Here is a 17159-nt window from a genome sequence, read left to right as displayed (position 1 = left end):
ACAACTACATTTTAAAATACATGTAAATATTTGGTCTAAATGTAAGGTACATGAGAACAATTAAAAAGAATAAGCAGCAGAAACCTAAAACTAAAATATTTTAAATGCCAATATAACAAAGACTCAACATGTTTTCAACATTATGTCTACTAATCTCTGATCCGACACCATTGCTAGAGTATAAGGAACATGGAATCCAGGTGAAATTCTTATCTATAAAAGAAAACCATCCAGAGAGAAAGTATACTTTTACATTCCCCAGAAAGAAAACCAAATAATGTCGCTCAAACAGAAGCGGGAACTTACAAAGAGTCATTGACAACAACCAAAACAGGTGGGATTTTAGGAGTCGTTTCTGAAAGACACTCATGGGGGTGTCCACTGAAAGTTGACTAGCAACAACTGGAACCTAAAAGACATCCACCATAAGTGCCCACTAAATTTGCCCAAGAAGAGGCAAGCAAAAAGAAAAACCCACCAAACTTAGAGACAGGACGCAAACCAAAAAGGTGGAGCAAAACAAAAAAACAGGTAAGATCAGATAAAGTATTGTTCGTCTCGAACTCAACTAAGGAGCCCAAATTAGAGGTGTTAAACCTTTACGTCTTTCAAGACCACTGGCGCACTGGGCCACCCACTCTTATATAGCACCTGGGCCAGCACAGGTGAAACACCTTCCCACATTTACTCATTGTAATTTGTGAAAACAAAATGCACTCTTAACAGCTCACTAAACTGAATAGGATCTTGTTTTATATCAAAAGAGATTAAACACGCCTCTAAAATATATATTTTGTGCATTTGTAAATTATACTCAACCTGGGTTGGTGATATACTCTGATATTTTTTGGGGGGTATCTTCATCAAATATTGATCATGCAAAAAAAAGAAAAATGTTGATACAGGGCACAAGGCCAGTGGCAAAGTTATCTACACGTAGTCACTATACCAAATTGATCTTATAAATGGGTTAGCTGACAACGTCACAAATTACACACGCGTGTCGATGGGGCAGAAGTCTGTGTGTTGTTATGATTTTGGACGGTCAGATAGCTAGCAACAATGACAAGAAGCTCGTTTTAGATCATTGTGTATTGACACCATGTCTTGTTTTGAGGTGTTTTACTCTTGTCACGTCTATGCTAATATGGCTAAAATTACAAATGTAACAATGCATTTGAGAGACAACAAGTGCTCATTGTGCAAATGTATTTATGTTTTCAATAAAGATTTGGAGAGGAAATATAGTTTACATGTTGTCAACAATCCTTTGATTCTAAGTCAACCTGACTGTTTTGCTCCACAGTTGCGCATGCATTGGTTTTGTTGCTAAACAACCCACCGTCTATATATTTCTGTGACCCCTCCAAAGAGACCCCACTGTAAATTCAGTCGTATAGTCCAATGCCACTTCCAATGTCATTGGATCTTTTAATGACTAAAGGCACTCCTGGTAATGCTGAGCTCCAATTGTCATTGTTGCAAACAAACATGACATACGACAAAGGCCCAGACTGTGGCAGGGCAATTCAAATAGAAAACTCCAACCAGAACCCTTAAGACTTCAATGATACCATGTCCATTCAAGTGTAATAAAGCAGATGAATAGTGACAGAACCCTGGACTTTCCCCACTAACAGATGTCATGGCCACTGGTGTAGAAAGTACGCAATTGTCATACTTGAGTAAAAGTAGATACCTTAATAGAAAATGACTCAAGTAAAAGTCACCTAGTAAAATCCTACTTGAGTAAACATCTAAAAGTATTTGGTTTTAAATATACTTAAGTATCAAAAGTAAATGTAATTGTTAAAATATACTTAAGTATCAAAATTTAAAGTAAAGGTATAAATAATTAAAAATTCCTTATATTAAGCAAACCAGATGGCACCAATTAATTTAAAAAAATTTAATTTACGGATAGCCAGGGGCACGCATCAACACATAATTTGCAAATGAAGCATGTGTTTAGTGAGTCCGCCAGATCAGAGGCAGTAAGGATGACCAGGGATGTTCTCTTGATAAGTGTGTGAACAAGACCATTTTCCTGTCCTGCTATGTACTGTATTCAAAATGTAATGAGAACTTTTGGGTGTCAGGGAAAATGTATGGAGTAAAAAGTACATCATTTTCTTTAGGAATGTAGTGAAGTAAAAGTAAAAGTTGTCAAAGTAAAGTAAAGCACATATACCCAAAAAAACAAAACATAAGTATTTTTACTGAAATACTTTACACCACTGGTCATGGCAACACTGCAGTGCTTCCTCTCCTTACAGTTATCAGTAAAAGGCACAACATATAACCGCCATACATCTAATTGCATATTATCTTTCTAGGAGAGGAATAAATATCATATGCATGTTCCTATATTAGACCAGCCTGGTGGTTGTTCAGTCAATCGCTGAGTTCACTATTCACATGAGCCTCAAATGAACCTCACGGTGTGAATAAAAACTTTGAAACAGCCACAAGATGGCGATGTTGGTTCAAAGAGTTACTCAGCCAAAGATCTATCTGGACCATTGAGGTCATGGAATTCAAAATCAAATTCGGAGACAAAATATGTTATGTCCAGGGGGAGAGGAGTTGGTTGAAGAGATTACCAGAGGGACAAGGGTAAAATACATAAAAAAGCTATTTACATAAACTCTAAACTACCTAACAACCCACACCTCCCCATCCCAATAGAACACTCACAGTCACACTGACTCACGCACGCAAACACTTAGACATACTGGCTGTGTTTACAGAGGAGTGATGATAAACAAGGAAACAGACTCCGGTGTGTCTTCGCTCTGCTCCTCTGGCAGATGGTTGACAGGATCCAACTCTATTGTAGGAGTCACAGCTGTTTTTATTCTCTGGGGGCACATAGAATATACAGAAGAACAAGTTAAGAATCACATAAATAATTTAATTTCTTATGGTGTCTGCTGATGCCCGGACTGCACTTTTGTTATTTATATGACTGCCATGTGGGATAAAACTTACAGTATCAGTACAGTGTGTGTGCGCAGCCTGGTCTCGTATACTAAACGTAACATAGAAATAGTAAATCCAGGACATTCAAATTAGTATGATACGTTACGCTTGGCATGGTTACATTAGACAGATGGTTACTTAAGGCAAAAACTAAAGTAGTGTGGTTGGTTGGGAGGACAGGTTGGCATATAACGCAAACGTCTAGCAACCCAAAGGTTACGAGTTCGAGTTTCCTCATGGACAACTTTAGCATTTTGGATAATTTGCAACTTTTCAACTGATTAGCATGTTAGCTAACCCAAACCCCTACCTTTTATCCTAACTCCTAAACTTAAACCTACCCCTAGCCTAGCTAACTTTAGCCAGCTAGCTAGAATTTCAAATCAAACTTTATTTGTCACATGCGCCGAATAGAACAAGTGTAGACTTTACCGTGAAATACTTACTTTACAAGCCCTTAACCAACAGTGCAGTTCAAGAAGAGTTAAGAAAATATTTACCAAGTAGACTAAAATAAAAAGTAATAATAAAAAGTAACACAATAACAAGGCTATATACAGGGGGCACCGGTACCGAGTCAGTGTGCGGTGGTACAGGTTAGTTGATGTAATTTGTACATGTAGTTGGGGGTGAAGTGACTATGCATAGATAATAAACAGCGAGTAGCAGCAGTGTACAAAAGGGAGGAGGGTGTCAATGTAAATTGTCCGGTGGAGATTTTATTAATTGTTCAGCAGTCTTATGGCTTGGGGGTAGAAGCTGTAGAGGAGCCTTTTGGTACTTGACTTGGCGCTCCGGTACCGCTTGCCATGCGGTAGCAGAGAACACAGTCTATAACTTGGGTGACTGGAGTCTCTGACAATTTTATGGGCTTTCCTCTGACACTGCCTATTATACAGGTCCTGGATGGCAGGAAGCTTGGCCCCAGTGATGTACTTGGCCGTTCGCACTACCCTCTGTAGTGCCTTTCAGTCAGATGCAGAGCAGTTGCCATACCAAGCGGTGATGCAACCGGTCAGGATGCTCTCGATGGTGCAGCTGTAGAACCTTTTGAGGATCTGGGGACCCATGCCAAATGTTTTCAGTCTCCTGAGGGGGAAAGGTTTTGTCGTGCCCTCTACACAACTGTCTTGGTTTGTAACATATTGTACGTTTTGCAAATTTGTAAAATATAATACGAATTGTAATTCGTAACATATACGAAATGAGCTTTGGACATCCACAAATACATACCATACGAAACGTAACATATCATACTAAACTTGTAAGTCGCTCTGGATAAGAGCGTCTGCTAAATGACTTAAATGTAAATGTAAATGTAAATGGAGTGTCTCGGATTTTCGTACAGAATAATAAGAAATGCTCTGAGACCAGGTTGGGGGGGTGTATGTATGTATGTATGTATGTATGTATGTATGTATGTACAGTCGTGGCCAAAAGTTTTGAGAATGACACAAATATTAATTTTCAAAGTTTGCTGCTTCAGTGTCTTTAGATATTTTTGTCAGACGTTACTATGGAATACTGAAGTATAATTACAAGCATTTCATAAGTGTCAAAGGCTTTTATTGACAATTACATGAAGTTGATGCAAAGAGTCAATATTTGCAGTGTTCACCCTTCTTTTTCAGACCTCTGCAATCCGCCCTGGCATGCTGTCAATTAACTTCTGGGCCACATCCCGACTGATGGCAGCACATTCTTGCATAATCAATGCTTGGAGTTTGTCAGAATTTGTAGGTTTTTGTTTGTCCACCCGCCTCTTGAGGATTGACCACAAGTTCTCAATGGGATTAAGGTCTGGGGAGTTTCCTGGCCATGGACACAAAATATCGATGTTTTGTTCCCGGAGCCACTTAGTGAACACTTTTGCCTTATGGCAAAGTGCTCCATCATGCTGGAAATGGCATTGATCATCACCAAACTGTTCCTGGATGGTTGGGAGAAGTTGCTCTCGGAGGATGTGTTGGTACCATTCTTTATTCATGGCTTGTTCTTAGGCAAAATTGTGAGTGAGCCCACTCCTTGGCTGAGAAGCAACCCCACACATGAATGGTCTCAGGATGCTTTACTGTTGGCATGACACAGGACTGATGGTAGCGCTCACCTTGTCTTCTCAGGACAAGCTTTTTTCCGGGATGCCCCAAACAATCAGAAAGGGGATTCATCAGAGAAAATGACTTTACCTCAGTCCTCAGCAGTCCAATCCCTGTACCTTTTGCAGAATATCAGTCTGTCCCTGATGTTTTTCCTGGAGAGAAATGCCTTCTTTGCTGCCCTTCTTGACACCAGGCCATCCTCCAAAAGTCTTTGCCTCACTGTGCGTGCAGATGCACTCACACCTGCCTGCTGCCTATCCTGAGCAAGCTCTGTACTGGTGGTGCCCCGATCCCGCAGCTGAATCAACTTTAGGAGACGGTCCTGGCACTTGCTGGACTTTCTTGGGCGCCCAGAAGCCTTCTTCACAACAATTGAACCGTTCTCCTTGAAGTTCTTGATGATCCGATAAATGGTTGATTTAGGTGCAATCTTACTGGCAGAAATATCCTTGCCTGTGAAGCCCTTTTTGTGCAAAGCAATGATGACGGCACGTCTTTCCTTGCAGGTAACCATGGTTGACAGAGGAAGAACAATGATTCCAAGCACCACCCTCTTTTTGAAGCTTCCAGTCTGTTATTCGAACTCAATCGGCATGACAGAGTGATCTCCAGCCTTGTCCTCATCAACACTCACACCTGTGTTAACGAGAGAATCACTGACATGATGTGGTCCTTTTGTGGAAGGGTTGAAATGCAGTGGAAATGTTTTTTGGGGATTCAGTTCATTTGCATGGCAAAGAGGGACTTTGCAATTAATTGCAATTCATCTGATCACTCTTCCTAACATTCTGGAGTATATGCAAATTGCCATCATAGAAACTGAGGCAGCAGATTTTGTGATAATTTTTTTTTTTGTCATTCTCAAAACTTTTGGCCTCGACTGTATGTATGTATGTATGTATGTATGTAACTCCCGGGTGGCGCAGTGGTCTAGGGCACTGCATCGCAGTGCTAGCTGCGCCACCAGAGTCTCTGGGTTCGCGCCCAGGCTGGGCTGGGTTCGCGCCCAGGCTCTGTCGCAGCCGGCCGCAACCGGGAGATCCGTGGGGCGACGCACAATTGGCATAGCGTCGTTAGGGAGGGTTTGGCCGGTAGGGAGGGTTTGGCCGGTAGGGATATCCTTGTCTCAGTATGTAAAAAATGTAATAAAATGTATGCACTCTACTGTAAGTCGCTCTGGATAAGAGCGTCTGCTAAATGACTAAAATGTAAATGTAAATTGTATGTATGTATGATACGATTACAATGTATGTATGTATAATACAATTCTAATACGAATACAATTTGTATTATACATACATACATACATACATACGAGTGAGTACTAGTATTTAAGTAGAGTATGTATGCATGATGCTACAATAGTATCTGTGAGCTATATTTATGTACAGTGGGCTCCAAAATTACTGGCACCCCTGACTGGCAATGCACAAACAATACTTAAAAAAATATAAACAATATAATTATAGAGATAAACTCAAAATACCAACATGTGAAAAATACTGTACTTTATTAATGTTTCAATGGAACCCAACAAAATAATTTATTGATTTAATTAAAAATCAATGTCTTCCAAATCAAGGTTTCAAAATTAATGGCACCCTTAAARATTATTGTAAATAACATCTACCAAAATTAAACCAGGAATTCAATTTAACTTATTTAAGTGTATCTAAGTGTTAAGGAACTATATTGAGCCATTACATCACTTCCTTTTTCGCTATGGTATAAAAATGAGGGAATGCATGCAATATCCCTTTGTCATCCAACAACATGAAGAAAATAAAAGAACTGGCAGTTCAGAAGGGACAGATGGTCGTAGACCTTCATAAATCTGGTAATGGCTACAAGAAGATCCACAAACGATTGAATATACCACTGAGCACTGTCAGGGCAATTATTTAAAAAATAAATAGATATGGAACAGTTGAAAACCTCACGGGTAGAAGACGCAAATGCATTTTGCCCCCCAGGATAGGGAGGAGGATCGTGAGAGAAGCAACAAAATCCCCACGAATCACTGTGAAAGAATTGCAGGCCTTGGTGGCGTCTTGGGGTCACCAGGTTTAAAAAAAGCACCATCAGACACGACCTCCACAACCAAAGGCTCTTTGAAAGGGTTGCTAGAAGAAAGCCCCTAATGACCCCAAGACACAGACGCAAGCGCTTGGAGTTTGCCAAACGTCATTTCAATTATGATTGGAAGAAGGTGCTCTGGTCAGATGAGACCAAAATTGAACGCTTTGGTCAGATACAGCATCGGCATGTTTGGTGTCGAAACAGAGATACATACAAGGAGAGGCACCTTATACTCGCGGTGAAATATGGTGGTGGGTCAGTGATGTTTTGGGGCTGTTTTAATTCCAGAGGTCCAGGGGTGCTGGTTAAGACTGATGGCATAATGAATTCCACCAAGTACCAGGCAATTTTGGCTGACAATCTGGTTGCCTCTGCCAGAAGGCTGGAACTTGGCCGTATGTGGACTTTCCAACAAGACAATGACCCAAAACATACCTCAAGATCCAYACAGAWATGGTTCTGTGACAACAAAATCAWTGTTCTRCCATGGCCATCTCAGTCGCCGGACCTCAATYCAATCGAAAACCKGTGGGCTRAGTTGAAGAGGGCAGTTGATAAGMRCAAACCCAAGAATGTGAAGGATCTTGAAAGGATCTGCATAGAGGAATGGTCCAAAATCCCTCCAAATGTGTTCCTTAACCTTGTCAAACATTACAGGAAAAGACCATGCTGTTGTCCTTGCCAGAGGTGGTGGCACTAAGTACTAAATGAGGAGTGCCAATAATTATGAAACCTTGATTTGGTGAAATGTATTTTGTATTAAATAATTGTATGATTTTGGTGGGTTCCATTGAAACATTACAAAAGTACAGTATTTCTCACATTGGCATTTTGAGTTTATCTCTATAATTAAATTGTTTATATTTTTTTAAGTATTGTTTGTGCATTGCCAGTCAAGGGTGCCTGTAATTTTGGAGCCCACTGTAAGTATCAGTATGTGTGTTTGTTTTGGTTTACTGAAAGAACTCTCACCTGCAGCAGTGAGCCCTTATTTCTGCAGATCTCTTGCAGGGCTCCCAGAGGGATCCACACGATGGAGACCAGGGAGATTCCCCAGCCCACCACCTCTGCCCAGACAGGGTATGTGTATGACTTCCCATAGCGAGCTGGCTTGTACTGGATGATGCTGGAGATCAGAATGCACTGCAGGAGAGGATAGGAGAGGCAAACAATCTCACATGGAGCAGGTTATACTTGGATGAAACCTCTAAGCCTTATGACAATCACTACTATAAAGACTACAAAAAGTAAAACAACACAAATAGAAAACACATTCAATCCTCATCACCATCATAATTATGCTAATTGTACTCCTCCTCAGCATCAGTCAGCCATAGCACTCACCAGGACCAGCACAGGGGAGAAGACCATCCAGCAGGAGCGGAAATAGATGTTGGGAGCCTTTCCCAACATTCTCTTGATCATGATGGTAATCCGCCGCAGTCCTGCAAAAACGCATTGCATTAAATACTTAAATTAACTCAGAGAAATACAGTACATACTGTTTAAAGAGCAAAGTGTATGTGGACACATGCTCGTCGAACATCTCATTCCAAAATCATGGGCATTAATATGGAGTTGGTAACCCCTTTTCTGCTATAACAGCCTCCACTCTTATGGGAAGGCTTTCCACTAGTTGTTGGAACATTGCTGCTTGCTTCCATTCAGCCACAAGACCATTAGTGAGGTCGGGCACTGATGTTGGGCGATTCGGCCTTGCTTGCAGTCGGCATTCCAATTCATCCCAAAGGTGTTCGATGCGGTTGAGGTCAGGGCCCTGTGCAGGCAGGTCAAGTTCTTCTACACCGATCTCGACAAACCATTTTTTTATGGACCTCACTTTTTGCACGGGGGTATTGTCATGCTGAAACAGGAAAGGGCCTTCCCCAAACTGTTACCACAAAATTGGAAGCACGGAATTGTCTAGAATGTCATTGTATGCTGTAGTCTTAAGATTTTCCTTCACTGGAACTAAGAGGCCATGCCCGAACCATGAAAAACAGCCCCAGACCATTATTCCTCCTCCACCAAACTTTACAGTTGGCACTATGCATTGGGGCAGGTAGCATTCTCCTGGCATCCGCCAAACCCAGATTCATCCATCGGCCTGCCAGATGGTGAAGCGTGATTAATCTCTCCAGAGAATGCGTATCCACTGCTCCAAAACTTGGCATTGCGTATGGTAATCTTAGGCTTGTGTGCAGCTGTTCGGGTATGGAAATCCATTTAATGAAGCTCCCAACGAACAGTTCTTGTGCTAACGTTGCTTACAGAGGCAGTTTGGAACTCGGTAGTGAGTGTCGCAACCGAGGACAGGCRTTTTTTACGCGCTTCAGCACTCGGCGGTCCCGTTCTGTGAGCATGTGTGTTTTCCCATTTCGCGGCTGAGCCGTTGACGAACTGACTTGTTGGAAAGTTGCCATCCTATGATGGTACCACATTGAAAGTCACTGATCTCTTCAGTAAGGCCATTCTACTACCAATGTTTGTCTCTGACGATTGTATGGCTATGTGCTCGATTTTATACACCGGTTGGCAACAGGTGTGGCTGAAATAGCAGAATCTACACATTTGAAGGGGTGTCCACATACCTTTGTATATATAGTGTATTTTTCTTGTATAAATAAAGTCCTGTAAGATCTAACTCTTAATCAGGATGTTACATGTAATCAAATACTGTAAGACCAAATTTATTTCCAGGCTGTTGAATGTCATCATAAGGGTAAGAAGGGGCTGGGTATTACCGAAAACCCAGCAGACAGCGATGACTTCAAAGAAGGACAGGAACATGAGCGACACCACAGCAGTGTAGTGGTCCATCAGCTGGAACACATACATGCCCCCCTGTGGAGACAGAGTCGTTTTAGTCGTGTACAGATAAAAAACGAAATACAGTGCCTTCGGAAAGTATTCAGACCCCTTGACTTTTTACACATTTTGTTACATTACAGCCTTATTCTAAATTGGATTAAATAAAAACATTTCCTCAGCAATCTACACACAATACCCCATAATGACAATGCGAAAACAAGTTTTTAGAAATTTTTGCAAATGTATTAAACATAATAAACAGAAATACCTTATTTACTTAAGTATTCAGACCCTTTTCTATGAGACTCGAAATTGAGCTCAGGTATTCGTATTTATTATGGATGCCCATTAGCTGCTGCAGCTACTCTTCCTGGGTTCCAGCAAAATTAAGGCAATTTATACCATTTTAAAAACATTAAAACACATTCACAGATTTCACAACACACTGTGTGCCCTCAGGCCCCTACTCCACCACTACCACATATCTACAGTACTAAATCCATGTGTATGTATAGTGCGTATGTTATCGTGTGTTTGTGTGTGTATGCATGTGTCTGTGCCAGTGTTATTTCACAGTCCCCGCTGTTCCATAAGGTGTTTTTTAATCTTTTTTTTTTTTAAATCTCCTTTTACTGCTTGCGTCAGTTACTTGGATGTGGAATAGAGTTCCATGTATTCATGGCTCTATGTAGTACTGAGTGCCTCCCATAGTCTGTTCTGGACTTGGGGACTGTGAAGAGACCTCTTGTGACATGTCTTGTGGGGTATGCATGGGTGTCCAATCTGTGTGCCAGTAGTTTAGACAGAACCCTCAGTGCATTCAACATGTCAATACCTCTCATAAATAAAAGTAGTTATGAAGTCAATCTCTCCTCCACTTTCAGCCAAGAGAGATTGACCTGCATATTATTAATATTAGCTCTTTGTGTACATCCAAGGGCCAGATGTGCTGCCCTGTTCTGAGCCAATTGCAATTTTCCTAAGTCCTTTTTTGTGGGACCTGACCACACGACTGAATAATAGTCAAGGTGTGACAAAACTAGGGCCTGTAGGACCTGCCTTGTTGATAGTGTTAAGAAGGCAGAGCATCACTTTATTATAGACAGACTTCTCCCCATCTTAGCTACTACTGTATCAATATGTTTTGACCATGACAGTTTACAATAGGGTTACTCCAAGCAGTTTAGTCATCTCAACTTGCTCAATTTCCACATTATTTATTACAAGATTTAGTTGAGGTTTAGGGTTTAGTGAGTGTTTTGTTCCAAATACAATGCTTTTAGTTTTAGAAATATTTAGGGCTAACTTATTCCTTGCCACCCACTCTGAAACAAACTGCAGCTCTTTGTTGAGTCTTTGCAGTTATTTCAGTAGTAGCTGTAGTAGCTGACGTGTATAGTGTTGAGTCATCCGCATACATAAACACTCTGGCTTTACTCAAAGTCAGTGGCATGTCATTAGTAAAAATTGAAAAAAGCAAGGGGCCTAAACAGCTACCCTGGGGAATTCCTGATTCTAACTTATATATATATGAGAGGCTTCCATTAAAGAACACCCTCTGTGTTCTGTTAGACAAGTAACTCTTTATCCACATTATAGCAGGGGGTGTAAAGCCATAACACATACGTTTTTCCAGCAGCAGACTATGATCGATAATGTCAAAAGCTGCACTGAAGTCTAACAAGACAGCCCCCACAATCATTTTATCATCAGTCATTTGTGTAATTACTGTGCTTGTTGAGTGTCCTTCCCTATAGCATGCTGGAATTCTGTTGTCAATTTGTTTACTGTGAAATAGCATTGTATCTGGTCAAACACAATTTTTTCTAAATGTTTACTAAGGGTTGCATCCTGTTTCCATTGATCATCCTTGAGATGTTTCTACAACTTGATTGGAGTCCACCTGTGGTACATTCAATTGATTGGGCATGATTTAAAAATGCACACACCTGTCTATATAAGGTCCTACAGTTGACAGTACATGTCAGAGCAAAAACCAAGCCATGAGGTCGAAAGAATTGTCTGTAGAGCTCAGAGACAGGATTGTGGCGAGGCACAGATCTGGGGAAGGGTACCAAAAAACTTCTGCAGCATTGAAGGTCCCCAAGAACACAGTGGCCTCTTATCATTCTTAAATGGAAGAAGTTTGGAACCACCAAGACTCTTCCTAGCGCTGGCCGCCTGGCCAAACTGAGCAATTGGGGGAGAAGGGCCTTGGTCAGGGAGGTGCCCAAGTATCCGATGGTCACTCTGACAGAGCTCTAGAGTTCCTCTGTGGAGATGGGAGAAACTTCCAGAAGGACAACCATCTCTGCAGCACCCCACCAATCAGGTCTTTATGGTCGAGTGGCCAGGCGGAAGCCACTCCTCAGTAAAAGGCACATGCCGGCCCACTTGGAGTTTGCCAAAAGCCACCTAAAGACTCTCAGACCATGAGAAACAAGATTCTCTGGTCTGATGAAACCAAGATTGAACTCTTTGGGCTGAATGCAAAGCGTCACGTTTGGAGGAAACCTGGCACCATCCCTACGGTGAAGCATGGTGGTGGCAGCCTCATGCTGTGGGGATGTTTTTCAGCGGCAAAGACTGGGAGACTAGTCAGGATCGAGGGAAAGATGACCAGAGCAAAGTACAGAGAGATCTTTGATGAAAACCTGCTCCAGAGTGCTCAGGACCTCAGACTGGGGCGAAGGTTCACCTTCCAGCAGGACAACGACCCTAAGCACACAGCCAACGCAGGAGTGGCTTCGGGACAAGTCTCTGAATGTCCTTGAATGGCCCAGCCAGAGCCCGGACTTGAACCCAATCGAACATCTCTGGAGAGACCTGAAAATAGCTGTGCAGTGATGCTTCCCATCTAACAGGAGAGCTTGAGAGGATCTGCAAAGAAGAATAGGAAGAAACTACCCAAATACAGGTGTACCAAGCTTGTAGCATCATACCGAAGAAGACTCGAGGATGTAATCGCTGCCAAAGATGCATCAACAAAGTACTGAGTAAAGGGTCTGAATAGTTATGTAAATGTGATATTTCAGTTTTTTATTTGTAATACATTTGCAAACATGTCTAAAAACCAATTTTTGCTTAGTCATTATGGGGTCTTGTGTGTAGATTGATGGGGGGGGGGGGGAATAATTTAATCCATTTTAGAATGAGAGAGAGAGATATTACCCCATAAATAGTAAATATATCTGACAGGATTACCTTACCTTAGTGATGTGAGGAATGCCTAGAAGGAAGCCCATAACACAGACGGCCAGAACGATGACCTCCTGTCTCTTAAGGACACGCAGCACCTTAGGGCCGAAGCCGTCTATTATGGACGTCACCGCCACCTCCACCATGGCAAACTGCAGGGCACAGCACAGCACAGTGGACATTTACACTGAGATCTGGGTTTGAGACTAGGGACTGTTTTTGGGTAGTGTGATGTAAATACAGCAAATGTTGATTGCTCTCTCTCAGCTTAGAGGTAGAATTGGTTCCTGTGGATTCTGTTCTGTATTTGCTATAAACAAAAAGAAAAAAAAAAGAAAATGCACAAGCACCGCCTGTACCAGAATTTGGTTGAGTGGTAACACTGCCGACTCCAGAGTACATGTGCAGTCAGGGTTCAATTCCCTGGTCAGGCATTTCTACACTTCCTTTCTTCCCTCCTCTGTCTTGATCTCTCCGAACCATGAATCAAAATTAAAAAGGTATTGTAATTGTTCATGAGCTAAAATGTTGTATGTGTCTAACCTGGCTGTCCAGTCCCAGGCAGAGAAGCATGAAGAAGAACAGAGGAGCCCACAACTGTGGCAGAGGCATAGTGGAGAAGACCTCTGGATACACCACAAACACCAAGCCAGGACCTGTGGCACACAAACATACCATAGAATGGTACTTTGTTGAGAACATTTTACAGATAAATGACACCAGTGGTTATTCTCAACCTAAACAAGGAAGTCAAAGCATTCAATAACAAAACAATGTAAATGGGTCACCTTTTCCACCCTCAAAATACTTAAATAATTCATGCAGTTGACCACATCAGTAATTTGACCTAACAAAAAACTTTAGAGCACAGACGTGCTCTTTATACAATCATGAAGGGAATGAAACCGAGCCAGATCATATAGAATGTCCTGAACACATCACAATCACCTGACTGTATACCACCATTACTTCACACTCACAGAACAAACTATCTAGTCAATAATGTGAGAGCTAGGGACTAAGGTTCTCTGCATTTTTGTCAAAATTGAGTTGTTCTATTCAATATTCTTTACATATTTAGTACTCTAAATAGCCCAATTTATGTTGTTACGTTCAAAAGAATACAAGATCAAAAATTGCTGACATCATTCAAACCAGTGAGGGTTTGGAACTTTAAAGCCAATTATCTCAAAATCCTCTTTTTGCCAATAGAAATTTAGAGTCCAAATCTCTTGAATTTCCATACACCAGATGTCAGTCGGTGTAGAATAGTCAGTCAGCAGTGAGACAATTGTGTGTTTCAAAGCCGGTATCTGAGACCATATGTGGGACTGAGCCGAGCCTGAGCAGGTGCTCATAAGCAGAGCCTGGCAGGCACACTGGTTAATCCCTACTTTACTTTCTCCAAAAGGTCCTAATACACTGTGTGAACAATTAGATGTTTTGCTGTTTCACCTGAAGTTCACCTTAAGCTAATCCAAGTTTAATTCACCATTCATTTCAATTAGATAGATCTACCTACAGTGAATTCGGAAAATATTCAGACTGCTCAGATATTCCGATTGCTCAAAACTGAGCAATCGGGGGAGAAGGGCCTTGGTCAGGGAGGTTCACCTTCCAACAGGACAACGACCCTAAGCACACAGCCAAGACAACGCAGGAGTGGCTTCAGGACAAGTCTCTGAATGTCCTTGAGTGTTTGAGCCAGAGCCCAGACTTGAACCTGATCGAACATCTCTGGAGAGACCTGAAAATGGCTGTGCAGCTACACTCCCCATCCAACCTGACAGAGCTTGAGAGGATCTGCAGAGAAGAATGGGACAAACTCCAAGTACAGGTGTGCCAAGCTTTTGGCGTCATACCTAAGAAGACTCAAGGTAGTAATCGCTCACAACAAAGTCATGAGTAAAGGGTCTGAATGCTTATGTAAATGTTTTATTTTTAATAAACAGATACTTTCAACATGGCACCGTCAATTTGATTTGGCTTTGTCTTTATGGAGTATTGTGTGTGTAAAACATACACACACACACACACACACACTCTCTCTCTCTACCGGTCAAAGGTTTTAGAACACCTACTCATTCAAGGGTTTTTCTTTATTTTTGCTATTTTCTACATTGTAGAATAATAGTGAAGACATCAAAACTATGAAATAGCACATATTGTAGTCAATATATCATGTAGCAACCATAAAAGTGTTAAATCAAATTATATTTTATATTTGAGAGTCTTCAAAGAGCCACCCTTTGCTTTGATGACAGCTTTGTACACTCTTGGCATTCTCTCAATTAGCTTCATGAGTTAGTCACCTGGAATGCATTTCAATTAACAGAAGTGCCTTGTTAAAAGTTCATTTGTGGAATTGCTTTCCTTCTTAATGCGTTTGAGCCAATCAGTTGTGTTGTGACAAGGTAGGGGTGGGTATACAGAAGATAGCCCTATTTGGTAAAAGACCAAGTCCACATTATGGCAAGAACAGCTCAAATAAGCAAAGAGAAATGACAGTCCATCATTACTTTAAGACATGAAGGACAGTCAATTTGGAAAATTTGAAGAACTTTGAAAGTTTCTTCAAGTGCAGTCGCAAAAATCATCAAGCGCTATGATGAAACTGACTCATGAGGACCGCCACAGGAAAGGAAGACACAGAGTTACCTCTGCTCCAGAGGATAAGTTCATTAGAGTTACCAGCCTCAGAAATTGCAGCCCAAATAAATGCTTCAGAGTTCAAGTAGCAGACATCTCAACATCAACTATTCAGAGGAGACTTGAATCAGGCCATGGTTGAATTGCTGCAAAGAAACCACTACTAAAGAACACCAATAAGAAGAAGAGACTTTCTTGGGCCAAGAAACAATGTACTTCAGACCGGTGGAATTCTGTCCTTTGGTCTGATCAGTCCAAATGTGAAATTTTTGTTTCCAACCGATGTGTCTTTGTAAGATGCAGAGTAGGTGAACGGATGATCTCTGCATGTGTGGTTCCCACCGTGAAGCATGGAGGAGGAGGTGTGATGGTGCCCTGCTGGTGACACTATCAGTGATTTATTTAGAATTCAAGGCACACTTAACCAGCATGGCTACCACAGCATTCTGCAGCAATACGCCATCCCATCTGGTTTGGGCTTAGTGGGACTATCATTTGTTTATCAACAGGACAAGGACCCAACCCACCTCCAGGCTTTGTAAGAGCTATTTGACCAAGAAGGAGAGTGATGGTTCTGCATCAGATGACCTGGCCTCCACAATCACCCGATCTCAACCCTTTGGGATGAGTTGGACTGCAGAGTGAAGGAAAGGTAGCCAACAAGTACTCAGCATATGTGGGAATTCCTTCAAGACTGTTGGAAAAGCATTTCAGGTGAATCTGGTTGAGAGAATGCCAAGAGTGTGCAAAGCTGTCATCAAGGCAAAGAGTGGCTACTTTGAAGAATCTCAAATATATTTTCATTTGTTTAACTCTTTTTGGTTTGTTTAACTCTTTCATTGTTTTGATGTCTTCACTATTATTCTACAATGTAGAAAATAGTAAAAATAAAGAAAAACCCTTGAATGAGTAGGTGTATCCAAACTTTTGACTGGTACTGTATATCTTAATTATGAATGAATTATTATCTCTTTATTATTATTTTTTTGTTGTTGAAATAAATCCTAGTTGTAGACATCCAAGTGAATCAGCAAAACTATTCAGAGAACCGTTCTGTTCTACTGTATACACATACAAACACTTGTAAATAGATCATCACACAGAGTTGTTAATATTTTATTTCTTATTTACTTAAAGTGACTACGTTCTGTCCTGGTTATCCATCAAGACTGACACTCATTCATGAAATAACTACTTACTTAACCAAAATTCAACTGAGCCAGTAATAATCACTTGCAGTGAGAAAAAGAGAGAATGAAAGAGAAAACTAAAAAGGGGCAAAGCAGGACTTCAATAAGGCTCATTTCCGGACTGCGTCATGTTCTCAATTTACTAGGGAAA

The 17159-nt window shown here is 41.2% G+C and overlaps 1 protein-coding gene across 1 annotated transcript in view; it reads right to left on the bottom strand.

The window, feature by feature from the left end:
• Positions 1 to 1906: 1906 nt before the first annotated feature.
• Positions 1907 to 17159, bottom strand: part of LOC111973652 (sodium- and chloride-dependent GABA transporter ine-like) — a 58159-nt gene continuing 42906 nt past the window's right edge. The window contains exons 8-13 of the mRNA XM_024001015.3: positions 13713 to 13825; positions 13181 to 13321; positions 9905 to 10004; positions 8505 to 8605; positions 8133 to 8303; positions 1907 to 2861 (exon numbers count right to left, since the gene is read on the bottom strand). Coding sequence (XP_023856783.1) covers positions 2745 to 2861; positions 8133 to 8303; positions 8505 to 8605; positions 9905 to 10004; positions 13181 to 13321; positions 13713 to 13825 — 743 coding nt within the window. The 3' untranslated portion in view covers positions 1907 to 2744. The remainder of the gene's footprint in view (positions 2862 to 8132; positions 8304 to 8504; positions 8606 to 9904; positions 10005 to 13180; positions 13322 to 13712; positions 13826 to 17159) is intronic.

The sequence above is a fragment of the Salvelinus sp. IW2-2015 genome, linkage group LG15, assembly GCF_002910315.2.
Source record: "Salvelinus sp. IW2-2015 linkage group LG15, ASM291031v2, whole genome shotgun sequence".
NCBI classification, from domain to species: domain Eukaryota; kingdom Metazoa; phylum Chordata; class Actinopteri; order Salmoniformes; family Salmonidae; genus Salvelinus; species Salvelinus sp. IW2-2015.
Note: the sequence above shows the minus strand (reverse complement) of the source record. Positions and strands in the feature narration are given on the sequence as shown.